Raw genomic sequence first — 18,688 nt, 5'->3', positions numbered from 1 at the left:
TATGAATTCAAACGTTTATACAAACTACAGAGTCAAACTTTTAAAATACAAATCCTAATGAAGACCCCAAAAAGCTCCATGACTGTCTCAAAACTAATCCATCCGTCCAATTTTTACAAATACTAACCTTTGCCTTTAACTCTGCAGAACCAAAGTCCCTGCATGTTTATATACACAAACTATGTATAAACTACATACATGATCAGTCTTTCATTTTGCCGCTAGCCTTACAATACTCAACTATATGGAAGGCCTTACAGAAATGAAGATGAAAGTAAAATGGAGATACAATTCCCAACTTGAAAGACGTTTGTGAGGGTTGAATTGCATGTAGTTTGATGATTACACTAAATCAAACAGCACTCTAATTAAAATGGCATGACCAAGGATTTGACCCTGGACATCAAAATTTAAGGGAAACAAAGCTGTTGCATAACGATTTAATTGTTCACATAATTAAGCTTCCCCCACCCTTACGAAGCTCTGCCTTGTTGGCATATTTGTTCCTGATGCAGATCCACCCCACTGACCCCACTGGCAGCCAGCAGAAGTGGATAGAGGATGGGGCTATTTGGTCTGAGAGTTCCTTTGTGCCTAAGCAAGGACATCTATTCCCAGATCCTCCTGAAGCATACATTTTGCACTATTTGCCCTGGTTGCATTGCCAGTTTGGTTCTTAGTTATCACTTGCTCACTATGTTTTGGTTTCATTGTCACAAAATCCCTGTGAAGCAGACATTATTATCTCCACACCAGGAAATCAAGACTATGGGCCATTAACCACTTTCCCAAACACACACAACTAAGAAAGTGGCAGGGCTGGGAATCAAGCCCTTGCTGTCCACAGGACCAGACCAAGATACCAGTACCCACAGGCAACTATGAATTTTGCATTCCTTCAAACTGATATTCCATAAGCACTTTTTAAAAAATACACACTTAAGGGTTATCTAGGTTCCTCCAGCAGGACACCCCACACAAGGGTTATAAGAGGAGTTGTGGGTGGAGACCAGTTAACTAGCACCCATTTTCTGAGTTATATCAGTGACACTTTAGTGCCAGTGTGGACTGGTATCCCAGTGCTTCCAGCTAGGATGTATGTATTCAGTTCTCACTGTACTCCTGTGTCTCAGTAAATTATACCACCCTTACTGCATCTTCTACTCCTGAAAAAAAAGCAGTGCCTTGGAGGTTAGTTCCCCACTTGAGTAGTCAGGAGGTGAGGCTCAGCCTCCCCCTACTCAGTGCTGCTTCCATCTGACAGTGACCCTGTTATCTACAACATACTGCACATACCAGGTCCTCACACAATACCTTCGCACAGGGAAGTGGATAGGGAAAGGAATGGGTCCTGCAGCCAGCATTATTTTGTTGTCAAAAGTTTTTCTAGGTGACATGATTAGCTTTGTGGCACATCTGAGTTTGAGAAAGAGAAAGAGATCTGACTTAAGGAAGTCCACTGTACACATTGAAATGAATATATTTCCATTTGTTTGATTTGAGTATTTTGTTCTTTATATATGTGTATGCATACAGTAATGTAACAAATACAATGGAGTATAAGTTAAAATCCCCATCTGAGATTATTGTAAATACTGTGCTCTATGAATTAGTCGTTCTCCTATCCCCATCCAAGGTTTCCCTTTCTACAGTTTCCATTACTTGTGGTCAACCTTGTTCCAAAAATATCATCAAATGGCTAATTCCAGAAATAAACTATTCAGAAGTTTTAAATTGTGTGCCCTCTGGAGTGACGTAGTAAAATCTCATGCCATCCAAATCCATACCACCTGGGATATGAATCATCCCTTCATCCAGCATCTCCATGCTGTTTACATTACCTAACCATTAATCATCAGCATCATCTGGTTCCCAGCATCCGGTCCCTGACATCATCATGGCTCAATGATCCAGGATCACCCGAAGCACATGGTCCTCCTTCCGCTATACCATCAGATGGTCAGTAGCAGCCTAACCCCATGTCACAATGCCTACAGCATTCACCTCACTTCGTCTCATTACGTAGGCTTCGTATCACCTCACATCAACACACAAAGGGTAGATACAGTACAATAGGATATTTTGAAAGAGAAAGACCACATTCACACAATTTTTATTACAGTATATAGTTATAATTGTTCTATTTTATTATTGTTCTTACTGTTAATCTTTTACTGTGCCTAATTTATAAGTTAAAGTTTATCATAGGTGTATATATACACATATGCATATATTAAAAATGTACATATATAAATGTACATATCTACATAAAAAACTAGTTTACATAGGGTTCAATCCTACCCACGGTTTCAGGCATTCATTGGGGGTCTTGGAATATATTCCCCGTGGATAAGACAGAACTGCTATATTGTTAGAGTTCCTTATCCTAAATAACTAAAATAGATAACTCCATGACTGATTCTCCTTTGGCTGTCAATGTCAATCTCAAGTCCACAATAATCTCAGTCCACAGACAGTTGCTCACTTGATGAGAACACAGTGCTAACGAGACCAAGGGCATGGACTTGATCATCTTAGGCCAGTTAACTTCACTTTAGCTCACTTTCCCCAACTGTAAACGAATCAGGATGAATCAGAAAGAAAATTATTCAAAGTGCATGCCCACCTGAAATACCTGGTTAATGGTAAAATACGTATTTCTTTTCCATTTTTAAAGACCCCCAAATGGTTTAGTCCTCCTATCTGCCACATATATAACCTGATCCTTCTTATCTCCTGAGCGGCAAAACAAAGCAAATAACAAGAGAATCTCATCATTCCTACAAGAGCACCGGTTTTACAGGGAAGGGATGTTTTCTGTTTTGGTTCGATAGCACCAGTGTCAACAACAGGCCCCGGCACGCCGAAGATCCTCAATTAATGCTCCAAATAATTTTAAAATTATTTTACAAGTCACTCTCAAGTAATTAAGGGCTGGAACAAATTATTCTAGACCAATGTGGGTCCACGACCACAGAATCAGAATCAAGTCAATAGGATCCACGCTGTTGTGCCTGGAACGTAAATGACTACACAGAATTCCACCCTGGGTAAGATAGTAGCTCCCTCGCAATTTACAGCAAATACAGCTAACCTTGTGTTACCTGCATCCCATTTTGTTTTGTTGAATTAGAGAAACTGGGGGAAGCAGTTCTCTAACTCATTTACCCTTACAGCCCTCTGCAGACAATCCTATTTCCCTGTCTTCCCACAGAGAAAAGCCTCCCTGTTTTGTCTTCCAGCTTTTCTGTTTCAACCCACAAGGCCCCATCTCCTTTCCCAGCCTCTCAGAGAGGAGAGGCTGCTCTGCGATGCTTCCCAGCCCAGCCTAACCTGCTCTTTAATTGGCTGGGAGAACCACAATTTAGAGACTCTCCACTCCTAACTGTACTTTTCAAGTCTCGCCTTTTCTGACTCTTCCTTTCATTGCATTTTCCAGGCAAAGGGCCACAGCTGCAGAGGAAGCACGGCACCTCCTTCCCGAATTAAGAGCACTTCAGTAAAGTGGTTTCGGGAAAGGAAAGAGACACCACGCTGGCTAATCCCACTCACAGCAGGTACTTCAGTGAAGCCCTCCTTTATTTAACAAGAGCCACACTCGCCCTGTATTGCAAAGAGATCGCACTTAAGCATGTGGTACCATCCATTTTCTTCTGTCCCGGAATAAACTTTGGCATCCTGTCTATTTTTACTGGAGTTTCCAAGGCTCCTAACTCTCCCCAGTTCCTCACTCCTTTATCTATCATTCCTTCCAGGCACATAAAGGATTCTCTCTTTAGCATGTACGATGTGTGCATTCTCTCTTTAGCATTTAGCATTTACAATGTGTGCATTTTTCACCCAGACCAACCCCAAATCTGCTGTAGGCATATTCCTGTCTCACAGCCTCCCCTCCCACTGACATTCCATCATCCAAATTCTAACTTAGAGTCTGTTTTCTGCACATCAAGTTTCTGGACCTGAAGTGAGATTTGGTGGACCTTCACATGGCCATATATTCTCTTGCCCTAACCCCACAGTGATTTCACTCTACAATCAGAAATGCCTCGTGTAGAATTTCAAGAGGTCCTTCTGGCAGCAGGAGCCATATAACTCAAATGGCCCTTACCCATATGCTAAAAAATACATATGTAATATGTTACCATTCACATTATATATGGCACAAGAGTGAAATTCCCAAACTTCCCCTATTCATACAACAAATCACTATGCTTAAAGCTGGCCACTCATTAGACTCATTGGAGAGCTGTAAAATACTGAAGCCTGGGCCTCCCGCCCCTGAGAAATTCTGATTTATCTGGTCACGTGTGGGGTCCAGGCACTGGTACTTCTCAAAAGCTCCCCTGGTGATTCTAATGTGCAACCCAGCCTGACATCACTATTTTCAAGGAAGTCATTTTACCAATTGCCCATGATGGATTACGACCAAGTTCTCACCTGAGATAGAACTTTTTTTTTAATTCACTTTTTTTTATTATTTATTTATTTTTTTTTTAGGCAGAGTCTCTGTTGTCCAGACTGGAGTGCAATGGTGTGAACTTGGTTCACCGCACCCTCTGCCTCCTGGTTCAAGTGATTTGAGATAGAACTTAATAGAGAAAGTCCAAGGATGTAAATTTTGGGATCTTCTAACTCTAGACCTCTTCTTCTCCTTACTAGACTTGTGCAAAAATTGAATGATAGAACAAGGTCAGCACTAAATTCCACGGGGTCTAGAAGGGTGTTTCTCTGCCATATCACAGATGTTATAATGAACCCCAAGTTTCTCTTTAAAAAATCAGTATGTCAGTATGTTCAGCTCTCTTATTCTTTAATTCTGTATTTTAAAGTTTAACTTCCTCGTAGTTTCAGTAAACAACATTTACCACCAGTTCTGATTAGTATTTCACATCTGTTCCCCTGGTCCCCTTCCCCGTTCTGACTCATTCCAATCACCTACTCTGGTCACCTACTCCAATCACCTGCTCTGGTCACCTGCTCTAGTCACCTGCTGTGGTCACCTACTCTGGCCACCTGCTCTGGTCACCTGCTCTGGTCACCTGCTTTGACCCCTGCTTACCTGCCCATAACCATCCTTCCCACCAAACTACCCACCCCACCACTGCAGCTCATACCCCTGCTCCCTTTAAAACAGCCAATCAGAATTAGACTAGACTGTGCGGTCTAATCCTAGCCAATAGGGGAACAGCTTAGCAACAGGGGCGACCTCCACCAGTCATAAGTACCCCTTCCCCTCCTTGTCCAGGTGTGCACTCACCATTGTTCCATCTGTGAGCCGCACCCCTCTATAGAAGTAAATTGCCTTGCTAAGGAAATTTATATTCAAGTGCTACTTGTTTTGCAGCACAGAAAATTCTACTTATAACGAAAGAGCACAGCACTTCATACAAAGTGGCAATAAAGAGATATTCGTGGAATTGATAGGTTTTGCACCTACAGTTACATTCCCCCAGGGTGTAGCTATGGCAAAATTATAATGGGGTATCTTCAGGCCTTAACGAGTTTGGGCTAGAGAGTGCTCACAGGGCCTTAACAAGCAGTACCAGGACTGGTGCAGTGGCTCACTTCTGTTATCCCAGCACTTTGGGAGGCTGAGGCAGGAGGACTGCTTGAAGCCAGGAGTTTGACCAGTCTGGGCAACATAGCAAGACTCCATCTCTACAATAATTACAATTAAAAATTTAGCCAGATGTGGTGGTGCATGCCTATAGTCCTAGCTACTAAGGAGGCTGAGGTGGAAGAGCGGTTGAGCCCAGGAGTTCTAGGCTGCAGTGAGCTATAATGGTGCCACTGCAGTCCAGCCAGCATGACAGAGTGAGACTCTGCCTCTAAAAATAAAATAAATTTTTAAACAGGCAGTATCTCTCTTATCCCCACTTCCCAGCTAAACCCCAGATCCATTCATCTTCCAGTGCTCTAAGGAAATGGTTTTGATCTGCTCTACGTGAAATTTGTTAACTTGGCCAAACAGGTCCAGGTCTGATAACAGGATGATGAGAAGGGTTTGCCAGAGAATAAGAAAACTGACATCTTTTCACATTTCAAAAGATAATCTGAGAGCAAAGGTTCTTTCTGTCTTGGCTTCTACTAAGTGCCCCACTGGAAACAATGGCTGCCCTCCTGCAGAGCTTCTCCTCCAGGGAGAGAGGTGTGTTCTCCTCCCCGACAGCTTCTACCCACTTGATTCACAGTTTAGAGAAAACCTGCAGCAATCCGAAGTCCATGAGCAACAGCATTCCCTAACACAAGTATATACAGCACGAAACAGGAATACACATTCCAGTGCAGTGAGGAGAAGACGTTTCCCCATTTTAAAAACCAGCTTTGCAGTTAGGTAAATGTAAGCATCTAGAGGACTGTCACCTATATTTCAAGTTGTCCTTTCTTCTGGAAGTCAACAAAGTCAACCAACAAAACTATAGACTTCTGTTTCACTTTAGGGAAGTAAAGAGAAACAGAATTTGCAAGTCTGGAATTTACATCTATCATACACCTCTCACTTGGTACTAAGCATTCCTTATCTCTGAGAAAAGCAGGAAAAAAGACAGACATCACACCTGAACCAAAAATTTTACAAATAAGTGAGTGAATATATGTATACTGAGTGAGAGAATAACTATACAGAATAATTTCAAGTTTTTTAATTGAAAATAATGTATGTTTATTATACAAAAGAAAAGATATATGGCTTGACCTTGTTTATGGTACATTTGGTTGCTATTGGCATGATATCTATGGATAAAGTCAATTATATTAAGTAATCTAATTATAACATAGTATCATTGCAATAATAGTTCCAGACCTCAGTGTGGAACTTAGTTAAATATATACAGACTTATAGTTAAATATATGCATACTTATAGCTAGGTAGCTCTGGAATCTTTCCCATTGGTCATTTTAGATCATAAAGTTATAAAGTTATAATAAACTATCTTCTCAGTTGATAAAGTTTCTTTGCTTGGCCAAACTTTAGTCAGGTTCCTGAATCTTCTCCTAGGTTCATCTGTATACTTCCTCATAAAATCGAGTTTTACCAAAGAATTCTGCTAAGTCAGTTAACAGGAACCTCCAGTAGAGAGTACTCAATAACTGATCACCTTCAGTAGCTGATCAGGTTCCTCATCCTCCACCATCCCCCACGTGCTGTCTCATCTCCCTGGCCTTTCTTCAGCAAGAATCCTGGAAGGTCATCAGTTCAGCCAGAATCCCCATCCCCACTGATGTTTCCCCTTAATACTTTTCTATCCACTGATCCTGCCTTGTTCCTTAGCTACAAATTCTCACTTGCCCATGCCATATTCACAGTGGAGCCCAATATCTCCCCTCACTCCCCATATAGGTCCTCATACCTAACTTGATGGTCCTGAATAAAGTCTTACTTACCATGCTTTAACAAGTGTCACTGAATAATTTTTTTCTCTAACCCAGTGCACTAAGTAGACACTGTAATTATTTACATAATACACTGCAATGCTATTAATTCTGTTAATATCATACTTCAGTGGAGTGAACCAAACCAGCAACCAAAATACCTAATTGAAACCTCCAAAAAACTTACTCTCAAAATATAGTTCATGTCAAGGAAGGATCTAATTCATGAACTGTACCTAAGATTTTATCATCAATTGTGATGTTTCAGACTTGGTACTGAAGTACAGGAAAAATGTTCAGACGTGAAATTTTTAATCCATTCCATTTATTCCACAAGCATATATTAAGGACCCAGCATATACCATGGAACAAGCTCTGTGTTAAAGGAAGATTATTTTAAAATGGAGAGAACTCACAATCTAGCAAGAGAAAGAGATATGTGGGCCAATGTCATTTCACTACACTGATGTGACAAAGACTGCATAAGACATCCAAGCAACATGCTGACAGGTACAGGAAGGAAACTCTCACCTCCTCCTGAAAGGGTCAGAGGAGGCTTCTTGGGGGAGGCAACACTAGCACTTGGTCTTAAAGAATACATGTTTCATGGATACAGGGAGGGGAACATCACACACCGGGGCCTGTGGAGGACTGGGGAACCTAGCGGAGGGATAGCAGGGAGTGGGGGGATTGGGGAGGGGTAACATCAGGAGAAATACCTAATGTAGATGACGGGGGAATGGATGCAGCAAACCACCAAAGCATGTGTACACCTATGTAACAAACCTGCACATTCTGCACACGCACCCCAGAACTTAAAGTATAATTTAAAAATAAATCAATAAATAAGTGTTTGCCAGCAAGCAAGTTCAGAGGCTTGGCTGGAAGACAGCCACCTTGGGAAGGATGCGTCAGAATCTTAGGGCTTGAGCAAGTGAGGGGTGGCAGGTGGTGACGTACTTAGAAAATTCAGAGGTAGCATGCCTGTTCTTTTGTAGTAAAAACAACAGGCTAGAGGGAATCGTGACTTTCTGGGGATACACAAAAAGATAGAATGATCAAGCCCAGTAGGAAGCATGGGTTAATGTCTGAGAACTGAGTCCTAGAGAGACCTCCATTTTCTTCTGACATTAATTGGCAGTGGAAGACATTCCAAATCCCTCTCTATACATTTGCATAATAAAAAGCTGCTGAGCTGAGCCCTATGCTAGGGAAGCTCATTCTTCAATGTGACTTCCAAAGGCACAACCCTGCATCTCACCGTCTGTGACCTCATTTGCAAGCATATAGAACAGGGGAGTGATTTCAAAGCCTAAAACTTGCAGCCCAGAATCTGCCTTAACTATTTCTTATCACCAACTGAAGTTTACAGGTTTGAAAGAAAACAAAGTGCCCAAACCACCATAGATGTACTTTTTATCCCAGGAAAGCATCTTCCCAAAACATGCAGCATGAAATTCTATGTGCATAGTTTTTAAGCGGCCATGTGCAGAAAAGCCTAAGGATACAAATCTTTTTGTTTATTTAAAAAATCAACACGTAGCCTATGCACCATGTGAACATTAGTTAAAAATGTGACTTTGCACGTTTTTAAGATTTGGGGATTTCTTTTCCACCCAGGTGAGAGAGATGATAATCCAAAACACACGTGCAAAGGTACAGACGACAGCACCTTACCGTTAAAACTCGGGTGACACTCTGCTTCCAGAGCTGTCTCTTCCCAATCCTAAACATTGTAGCAGTGCATGCAATGCATGTACTGGCTGGAGGCAGCTCTTCCAGAATGGTCTTCTAACTCCTGGGAGATCTGCTCAAAACCCCGCAGGCTTCCCAATGGAAAGTCCTCTAGAGGACCAGAATTCTACTTTCACGTTTCTAATTTGCATGCATTTTTCACTACATTCACAGAATAAAAAATAAAACTCTACTTATACCACTCAAGTGTTTCTCCTAGTCTCTTCCCTGGGCCTCTCCTCTTTCTCAGAGCCTGGTGTTGTTAGGGTAATACTGTTTATACACTATACAGTTGAACCGTGCCTCTTAATCATGTTTATCAACCAATCAAAGCGTGTCAACTGCTCGGTGGCAACACAACTCCTTCTGTTGTTCAATTAATTCTGTACACTGTCCAGCAATAAGCATTGAGTCAATAGAGATATCCAAATAGTTTCTTTGAACAATGAGAAACTTTAAACCACATCAAATTAGCAGAGAAGCCACAGCTCTGAATATACTGTCCAGGTTCAGAAATGCAGTCTTACTTTGTCTACTGCTGTTCTCTGGTGCCTTTTCAGCACCACCCAGAGGAGTGACTCAGAATCAACTTTGCAAGCACGATGCACCGCCAGCATTGTGACTAATTGTGACTAATTGCCAGATAGGCTAATCGTGACCCAAAGGAGCCATTTTCTCCCCCATAAAGAACAAGAAGTCTGTTTCATATGCAAATAACAAATGATGTCCATAAATTACTTGTGCTCACACAGTTGCACATACACATCAGCCAAGGCAATTTATTCTATGTAGCTAAACATCTTGATCATCCTAACTGTGAAGACGTAATGGGAAAACACTGCCACATACTTTCAGAGATCTCTCATGTATGGTTTCTCCCATCAAGATGAGTAAAAGGCAGGACATTTAAGGTTGGCCTTGATGAATCTTGAATATAGGCCTTGGAATTCAAGGTCCAGTAACTCAAACCCTAAAAGGTCATCCAAGGATAATTAGAAAATTGGGAACTCATCCTGGTAATATCCTGCTACTCAACCTCAGTGGAGCCTGACGTGGAGGCCAGGGTGCTGATATGGTATCAGAACATGGGACATTCACCTGGTCAATATCCAATGCTAGGGTGCAGCCTGCATATGTCAGGTTAACAAACAACATTTAGACCTGAATATTATTTGGTAAGCAAATAACTAGAACACAGGAAGTTCAAGTTTGTTTGTAGGACTTTTTTTTTTTTTTTTGAGACAAGGTCCCACTCTGTCACACAGGCTGGAGTGCAGTAGCATGACCACCGCTCACTGCAGCCTCAACCTCCTGGGATTAGGTGATCCTCCCACCTCAGCCTTCCTCGTAACTGGGACTACAGGCAAGTGTCACAACACCCAACCAATTTCTGCATTTTTTATAGAGACAGGTTTTGCCATGTTGCCCAGGCTCGTCTCAAACTCCTGGCCTCAAGCAGTTGCCCAGCTCAGCCTACCAAAGTGCTGTGATTGTAGGCATGAGCCACCAGGATATTTGTTAAAGTCAACCTCTGGGTGTTGGTAAGTGGCTGTGGTCTGTTCTCATAAAGAGCGGTGAAGATGGTATCTAGATTCTGAGCCCCTCCTCTGGGTGGTGCTGAAAAGGCACCAGAGAACAGCAGTAGAATGGGATCCCCCTCACGTGGCACCTCCTATCAGTCCCAAGAATCCTCTGTCAACACATGACCTCAGGACAAACATGTTGCAATTCATACATTGCTGATTACCTTCCATTAGTTACATTTAAATCGGCACTTCCCTGATGGCATTTTAGGCACCATCTTCATTGCAGCAGCAGTAGCCCATTTACAACGCAGGGCTCCGGGAGAGGTACTTCCTGGGAAGATTTCCACAGATGCTGATGGCATGCATTTTGCGTTTGGCAGGCAAACCATGACTCTCTTGAGGCTTCACAGCAAACTGTGAAGTCTTCCAGCCTCTGTGGCTGAATTTCAACTCCTCTGGCCAAGGTAGATGGTGTCTTAAGGGATCTTCTTGAGAGTCTCCGGCTCACTTGAAGTTGTTGAACAACACAAACAAAGTAAAGCCAAGCCTGAGTTTACAACAGGCCACCTACTCCCCAGTCCCTGCCAGAATGCAAGTTGATTTCTGGTATTTGGAGGGAAATTATCAAACACCACTCAGAAGGAAAGTCAGAAAGGCTTTCCTACCAACAGTTTCCACCAGGCACCAGCTTCAGCTGGCAGGACTCTATGTACAGGACTCATGCAAGGGAGGTCTGCAGCCCTATCTGGGTGGATAGTGCATCCTTCCAAGCTGAAAGTATTGGTCATAGACAAATCCCGTCAGACATAATGGGAAAGCAAGAGTAGACAATGGACCTCACGTGGGCAGAAGGCTTCATCCAGAAATCCATGTGCCTGAGGGCAAAGTTTGAAGTTCCACTTTCATTCATTGAACAAAAGCTTGTGAGTGCCTTTTATGGAGCCAGACACTGTGCTATATACTATGAATAGAACAGCTAATAAAAACAGGCATTTACTCAGACATTTAGAAATATTAACTATAGACTGCATAATTATCCTGTGCAACACTAAGAATGAAAAACTAATGCTGCCTATTAAACACATCCATTTTAAGATCCATTCTGATTTCACAGATGTTAAAATATAAAAAATGTACATCTCCTAATAAATAAAAAAATGGTCATTCTTGCCTTTACTGGGGGCAGGTATTAAGCAAATCTATAAATGAATGTGTAATTACAAGTAAAATTTATAAATTTTGATAAGTGTCTTATAGGAAAATAAGGTACAAGCTTTACTTGGACCTATGTTCTGAATCATTATCATTTTATGCTTACATTCCAAAGTGTAAAATTTTCTGAACTCATCTCTAAATTACGGAGTCACCTACTCTGCATCTTGAAGCCTTGAATGTAACCTGTGTCATGTGGCTCAATAGAAAAAGTGCAACCTTGGGGTCAGACAGACCTGAACTTAAATCCCAGCTATGCGACATCAAAGATTTTGTCTCCTAAAATAGACATCCAAAATAAAACCACTCACCTAACAGACTGGTAATGATTTAAATACATTTAAAAATCCTGGATCCTTACAGGCACCTGATAAATGAAATCAATAACAACTTTTTTTTATCTGAAAAACAGTTATGACTATAATTAATGGCAATATCTATGGAGAGGACAAATTTCTAAATCTTAACCTAACCCACAAATTTCAGTCCAGAGCCGTTTGAAAATTTTGCTCTCAATTTCTGAGTATGTCCCAGAAAAAGAGTGGATCCAAGTTTTATCAGTTACTAGCTACTCATTTTTCATGGATTTCCATCTCTAAGAATGTCTTACTGAGGCCCAATGGGATCAAACACATCCATCAGTTTAATAGCCTTGTAAACAGTGATACAAAGAACAGCATATAAAAATGGCAAATGAGTTCAGTGGGATGAATGAGTACCATATTTCACCCATTCTGCATTGCACATTTGTCTTCAGGCTTTACCATATTGAAATGTGGTCATTCCAAATGCAATATGATATTGCATCGTATATTCAATGTCCTCTTATAACGGCTGTTGGCCAGATAAAAATCATGACATGAGTGTCCTTACCAGAGCTGGTGGACACCCAGCTGTCACCCAGGTGGTATCACAAGGCCATAACAATACCTAGAAGCTATAGCCAACAAACCAGGGAAGGTCCATGTGAGGAAGGAATGTGTGTCCCGGTTGTTTTCTAAAAATCTTCACTGACACCTTCTGGGAAGATCAAGAAAACACTGCAACTTGCAGGAAGTATGTTAGTGGAGTGGAAGAAAATCCCAGAAGAGTCAGATCCTACATGTGAAAAAGTTTTAGAAGTTTCTGAACTAATTCATTGCACTTACCTTTGTATGAATGCACAGGGGTAATATGTAATTTTTTAATATCTATGTTTAAAAGAGCTTCTTCAATTAAAATAAAATTGAAATTTTAAAGAAAACTATGAATCCTACTTTAATGGACAGATGTTTTTCCTTCTTGGTGGTGAATGACACAGTGACGTGTTTCATCTGATGACAGATTGGTCAGATGAGTACAGTTTTTGAGTTCTAACGGTCAAAGAAAATTTTCTGGACAAGGGAGAATTTAAGGCAAGCCCTAAAAAAGGGTAAGATTCAAATAAATAGATAGGAAAAATAGAGTGTAACATATGTGAAAAATTATCCTGGAGACTGGAATTCAAGAGAGCCCATCTTGTGCTACATTTTTAAGTAAAAATGATTGATTAATCTCTGAAAGGTATGTTGAGGCTGAATGGTAGGGGTCAATCTAAGGTAGTGGCCATTGCAGGCAGTTAAGGAGTCATTGAATTGATGAAAATCTTGTTTAGGAAGGTTCCACTCGTATTATAGCTGCACACAGGTAGGACTGAAGTGGACAGAGACTGAAGGCAGTCTCCTGGGCATGAAGAAATAAAGAATTCAATAGAAGAGTGGAAGCCGTGGTCACCCAAATCACCTAAAAATGAATACACTTGATCAGGCATGGTGGCTCATGCCTGTAATCCCAACACTTAGGGACGCTGAGGCAGGCAGATCACAAGGTCAAGAGTTCGAGACCAGCCTGGCCAACATACTGAAACCCCATCTCTACTAAAAATACAAAAAATTAGCCAGGCGTGGTGGTAGGCACCTGTAATCCCAGCTACTCAGGAGGCTGAGGCAGGAGAATCACTTAAACCTGGGGAGCAGAGTTGCAGTCAGCTGATATCACCCTATTGCACTCCAGCCTGGGTGACAAGAGTGTGAGACTCTGTCTCAAAAAAAAAAAAAATGAAAAAAATTAATGAATTCACAAGCTAAATACAAGAAGCAATTCTCCTTGTCCCTGTCCAATATTTACTCCCCCAAGCTACTCCTCTAGAGAAATCTGATTGAAGAAGAAATGGGAAAGAACAGATAGAACAAACCAAAAAAAAACTCACACACACAAACAACTTGATGGAACTCAACAACTGGTAGCAGAGAAAAGGATACTGTTGTCAGAGAGGACTCCATGTTTCCCAGCTTGGGTAAAGAATCATCGTAACCTAAGCAGAAGTAGAGGAATCTAGAGAAAGTACATTTTGGAGACAAGATGACTAAGGAAATGTGAATAAAGCTCTAATTCTTTACTTTTCCTTCTGGTCTTTCCATCTTAAAAATATGAAGGCCAGTATGATTATATGCAAGACCAAACCCATCCAGTATCTTTTTCTTTATACTATATAATTTAAAAACTCATAATAAAAAGGAAATAAAGGAACCAATAGTATTGATGCCCTAATCATCTAAGCTGTACTCACAAAAGAAGACAGTGATTCTAAGGGCTTCAAATGGAGTGGTATGGTTTGTTGATTTTGCCACCATTTTTATGGATTGAAATTATACAGCATAATCTTTAAAAGATGAACATGTTTCCTGGGAGCCTCATATGTCAAAATTCAAAAGAGAGGATGGGGAAGAGAAGAGAAATCCTAAAGGAGGACACAGAAAGCTGACGCATTTAGAGCAGAGCAAGCAGTAAGAGCATCTAAGTTCTGCAGTTTGGAGGAAGAGGCTTGGCGCTAAATGCACACCCCAGATGTTATTTTGCATAGTGCCTCTCATGTAGCAAGTGTAAGAACTAGGAACATTTGGCACTTACAGGGATACATTAAAGGAAAGACTATCTCAGAAGCACCTTTGTCTTCCCTGGTGACACTTCCACATACCTGCAGAAATAATGTTGTTCTGGCTTTAGGACACTACACTTCTGGTCCTGAATCTTGCACATACTGTGTGGTTGTGTGCCCTCTGATGAACAACCAGCCAGCCACAATGGACCTATTTTCCCCTAAATTATATGAGACAGGTGACCCAGTGATCTTGCAGGTACCTTCTGGCTCCAAGAAAAATGCACAACCTAAGTGAACAATCTCAGATCCCAGGCATACTGCATGCTCAACGTAACTATAATGTTATCTTCATATGATTTCTACATGTATTATCTTATAACATGCTACACAAAACATTAGAAATCTTATGAGAGGACCTGATCATCTGAAATGAAGCCTATCACTTAAACACTGCAGTACCGTTATGCCTATGATAATATTGTTTTCTCCATAAGAGTTTTTTTTTTCTTTCCAGATGCCCATATTTTGAACAAATTATGTTCCCTAAACCATGATACCTTTTTGTATTTTTTTTTGAGACAGAGTTTTGCTGTTGTTGCCCAGAGTGCAATGGCATGATCTTGGCACACTGCAACCTCTGCCTCCCAGGTTAAAGCAATTCTCCTGCCTCAGCCTCCCAAGTAGCTGGGATTACAGGAATGCACCACCACGCCCAGCTAATTTTGTATTTTTAGTAGAGATGGGGTTTCTCCATGTTGGTCATGCTGGTCTCAAACACCTGAACTCAAGTAATCCACCTGCCTCAGCTTCCCAAAGTGCTGGGATCACAGCTGTGAGCCACCATGCTCAGCCATATTCTTTGTATATAAAGCTGTAGTGCTTTCTAAAATTTTTCTCCCAAACCTAGACAAACAAAGCTCATGGGTTGTGAATGAAGACATATAAATTAAATTTTAGGTGCAAAACACCAATATTATTATAGTAAGTCTTTCTGGCATCCTGCTTTTGGTTCTGCTGCCTAGCATGGTTATGTTTCATGAGGAGTCTCTTCCGACAGTATCGTCTAGCTGGGTGGTTGCAGTTGTTACCTGTTTAGAACCAAAATTTCAGCATTGTATCATACAGAACCCAGAAAAAAACACTTCTTTATTAGAAGCTTGTTTGTAGTTAACATCTAAAAGACAACCAACAGCTTGGGAATAACCCCATGCCTTAATTACTTGTACTTTCAGAAATTCAAAGTCCAAACAAACACACAACCACAATTAATTAGAGGGATAGGAAAAGAACGCTTATTAACATGGTAATTCTTGCTTTATGAAAGCAATAGGAACTGACTTTTTTTTACCTTTTTGCTACCTTTTAATGGATGTTTTTCCACTTAAACACTGGTGTTCTAGGGCACCAAAGCATGATTCTTTTCCGGAATACAAAGTAAAGATATTCATATATTCTGTCTCGTTTTTTTTTCTTTTTCTTTTTCTTTTTTTTTCTTTTTTTTTTTTTTTTTTAAGCAGGATCTTGCTCTGTCTCCCAGGCTGGAGTGCAGTGATACGATCATGGCTTACTGCAGCCTCAACCTCTTGGGCTCCAGCGATCCTCCCACCTCAGTTCCCTAAATAGCTGGAACCACAGGCATGCACCACTATACTCGGCTAATTTTGTACTTATTTTTTGTGGAGATGGGGTCTCCCTATGTTGTCCAGGCTGGTCTCAAACTCCTGGGCTCAAGTGATCCTCCCGCCTCAGCCTCCCAAGGTGCTGTGATTATAGGTGTGGGCCTTCAAGCCTGGCCCATATTTTCTCTTTTTCGATTGTGATTTAGTTTATCAGGTATTTATTGCAAAGGAAAATATATTTCATTTCATAAGTCATTGCTCATGCCTAGATCTGTTCGGTGGTCTTGAAGACATCAAGGAGCAGTTAATAATGCAGAGAACTCCCCAGCCTCCATCCTCCAGCACTCACTCTGTCCAACCAACAGACACACACCACCCTGCAGAAGCCCTACAGCTACAGAAAGGAAAGTCCAGGGCTCCAGTGATCCTCAGGGAGCCTTTTGGGGCTATCTTTGCTGTTATCACAGCTGTGTTAGTTTTCATTAAAAAGAGAAAGTAAAATAGGTTTACTAGCAAAGATAAAAATCCTCATTTTACCCTGCATTTAGGTCCTCTTTGCTTTTCTCTTCCACTAAGATATCATGAAACTGGCAACCTGAAAATCATGTTCTCCTCCTACAGAAAGACTTAATGAGAAAAGTGAATCAAATGGCATTTAATGTAAAATAAAATCCTGATAATAGGAACTGTTAGTTGACTCAAGAGACATCTCCTAAAAGCAACAAAGAATCACCCCAGCCCAAGGCCTCTTGCATCATTCCATCAGAAACACACTAATAAACCACTATCATAAAGGAATTTCCCAACTTGGGATAGCTTGACTTTTATCACAAATAAAAATCCATAAAAATAGGAAAGACACATCCACAAACACTGATTTAGCACTCACGCCAACATTAAGGAGTTTGGAACTAAAATGGGATGCATTGATTTGATAGGCAGAAAACTTTTGATTACAAGAATATGATCAGAGACAGCAAATCCATTTTTTAAAGCAAGCAGCAATTTCTGCAAAGAAAGTTCTGTCTCTGAAAAGCTTAAGAATAGGCCCAGGGAGACATCAAAGGAAGATATTTCTAATCAGAGAAAGAATGATTTAATCACCCCAGAAATAGAGCACTTGGTGGCAGATCAGAGTTCAAGGGGAGGCTCAGGGGCTGTGCGTTCGGTAACTCCCAGCCTTCACCAATATCACCCCAAATTCAGAGGGCAGGGATTGATATGTCTTATTCATAAGTATATTTCTAGGTTTTTCCAATTGCTCATTAAATGAAGACCAGCCAGCCCTTTTATAACCTTATCCAGGATCTAATTATGTCTTTAAATGTCAAACTGTCTACAGTTACAAATTGCATTAGGGTCACTCCACTACCAAGAAAACAAAATTTATATTGCCAAGGAAGACAAAAATAACCCAATTGATTTACCCATTGGTGTTTTCTTTAGTTTTTTGTTTGTTTGTTTGTTTATTTGTTTGTTTTTTTAAGATAAGGTCTCACTCTGTTGGCCAGGTTGTAATGCAGTGGTGCGATCATAGCTCACTGCAACCTAGAACTCCTGGGATAAAGCGATCCTCCCACCCCAGTCTCCCAAGTAGCTGGGACTACCTGTGTGTTCCGTATTTGACCTTTCTTAAACACTGTAACATAACTTGTGATAAACATCATTACTACCTAACGTATTGTCACAAGACAAATCTCTGACCTGCCGTCTCCTTCAAAAGCAGAATTGCTACTAATAAAATATGATTAGAGATCAAACATAAACTTCCTTTTTTATACACATAAAGTTCCTCTTATTTCTAGCAAGACTAAATTATAGAAACTCTGTACAGATCAAATGTTCCTTCAGAGATTTTTTGAGGATGAGTTTCAACACTTCTTACTAAAACCAGCATCACTTCTTAACAGAGCAAAGGTGAAAGGGTGCCCAATTAAAGTGAATGTATACATACATTTCTATCATAAATACATTTGGCAATAGTTTTATGATGTAATATCTTGTTCCTGCTCCTAAAAGAATTGTCAGCTTCCTGACATTTCATCTATCATTAACTCTTCTACTGGAAACAATTAACATTAGGCCTTATATTCAAATGCAACCTCTGGGTAGGTTCAAACATTCAAATGAAATGGGACAATTAAATACAGAAATCAACTTTCATTGACTGAAGTACATTCCAAGTTGGGGACATAAACGGACCTAGATATGAAGACATAAAGAACAAGATAAGGCAAGAATTTTGAAAATATAGCCTTGGTTATTCAATATTTTCAATGGAATTAATCTGAAAAATTATTTTCTTTGGATTGTTTTACCTTTCAAAT

At 40.6% G+C, this 18,688-nt stretch overlaps 1 protein-coding gene across 3 annotated transcripts in view; it reads right to left on the bottom strand.

The window, feature by feature from the left end:
• DNAH5 (dynein axonemal heavy chain 5) overlaps positions 1 to 18,688 on the bottom strand; it is a 358,938-nt gene that overhangs the window by 276,509 nt on the left and 63,741 nt on the right. The window contains exon 1 of one of the 3 annotated variants that reach the window (XM_003932490.4): positions 9,049 to 9,703. The exons of the other annotated variants lie outside the window; for them this stretch is intronic. Within the exon in view, the coding sequence (XP_003932539.3) occupies positions 9,049 to 9,105 (57 nt within the window). The 5' untranslated portion in view covers positions 9,106 to 9,703. Of the gene's footprint in view, positions 1 to 9,048; positions 9,704 to 18,688 lie in introns of those variants that run through there. 3 annotated transcript variants of the gene reach the window in all.

Source organism: Saimiri boliviensis, chromosome 1 (assembly GCF_048565385.1).
Source record: "Saimiri boliviensis isolate mSaiBol1 chromosome 1, mSaiBol1.pri, whole genome shotgun sequence".
In the NCBI taxonomy this organism is placed as follows: domain Eukaryota; kingdom Metazoa; phylum Chordata; class Mammalia; order Primates; family Cebidae; genus Saimiri; species Saimiri boliviensis.
Note: the sequence above shows the minus strand (reverse complement) of the source record. Positions and strands in the feature narration are given on the sequence as shown.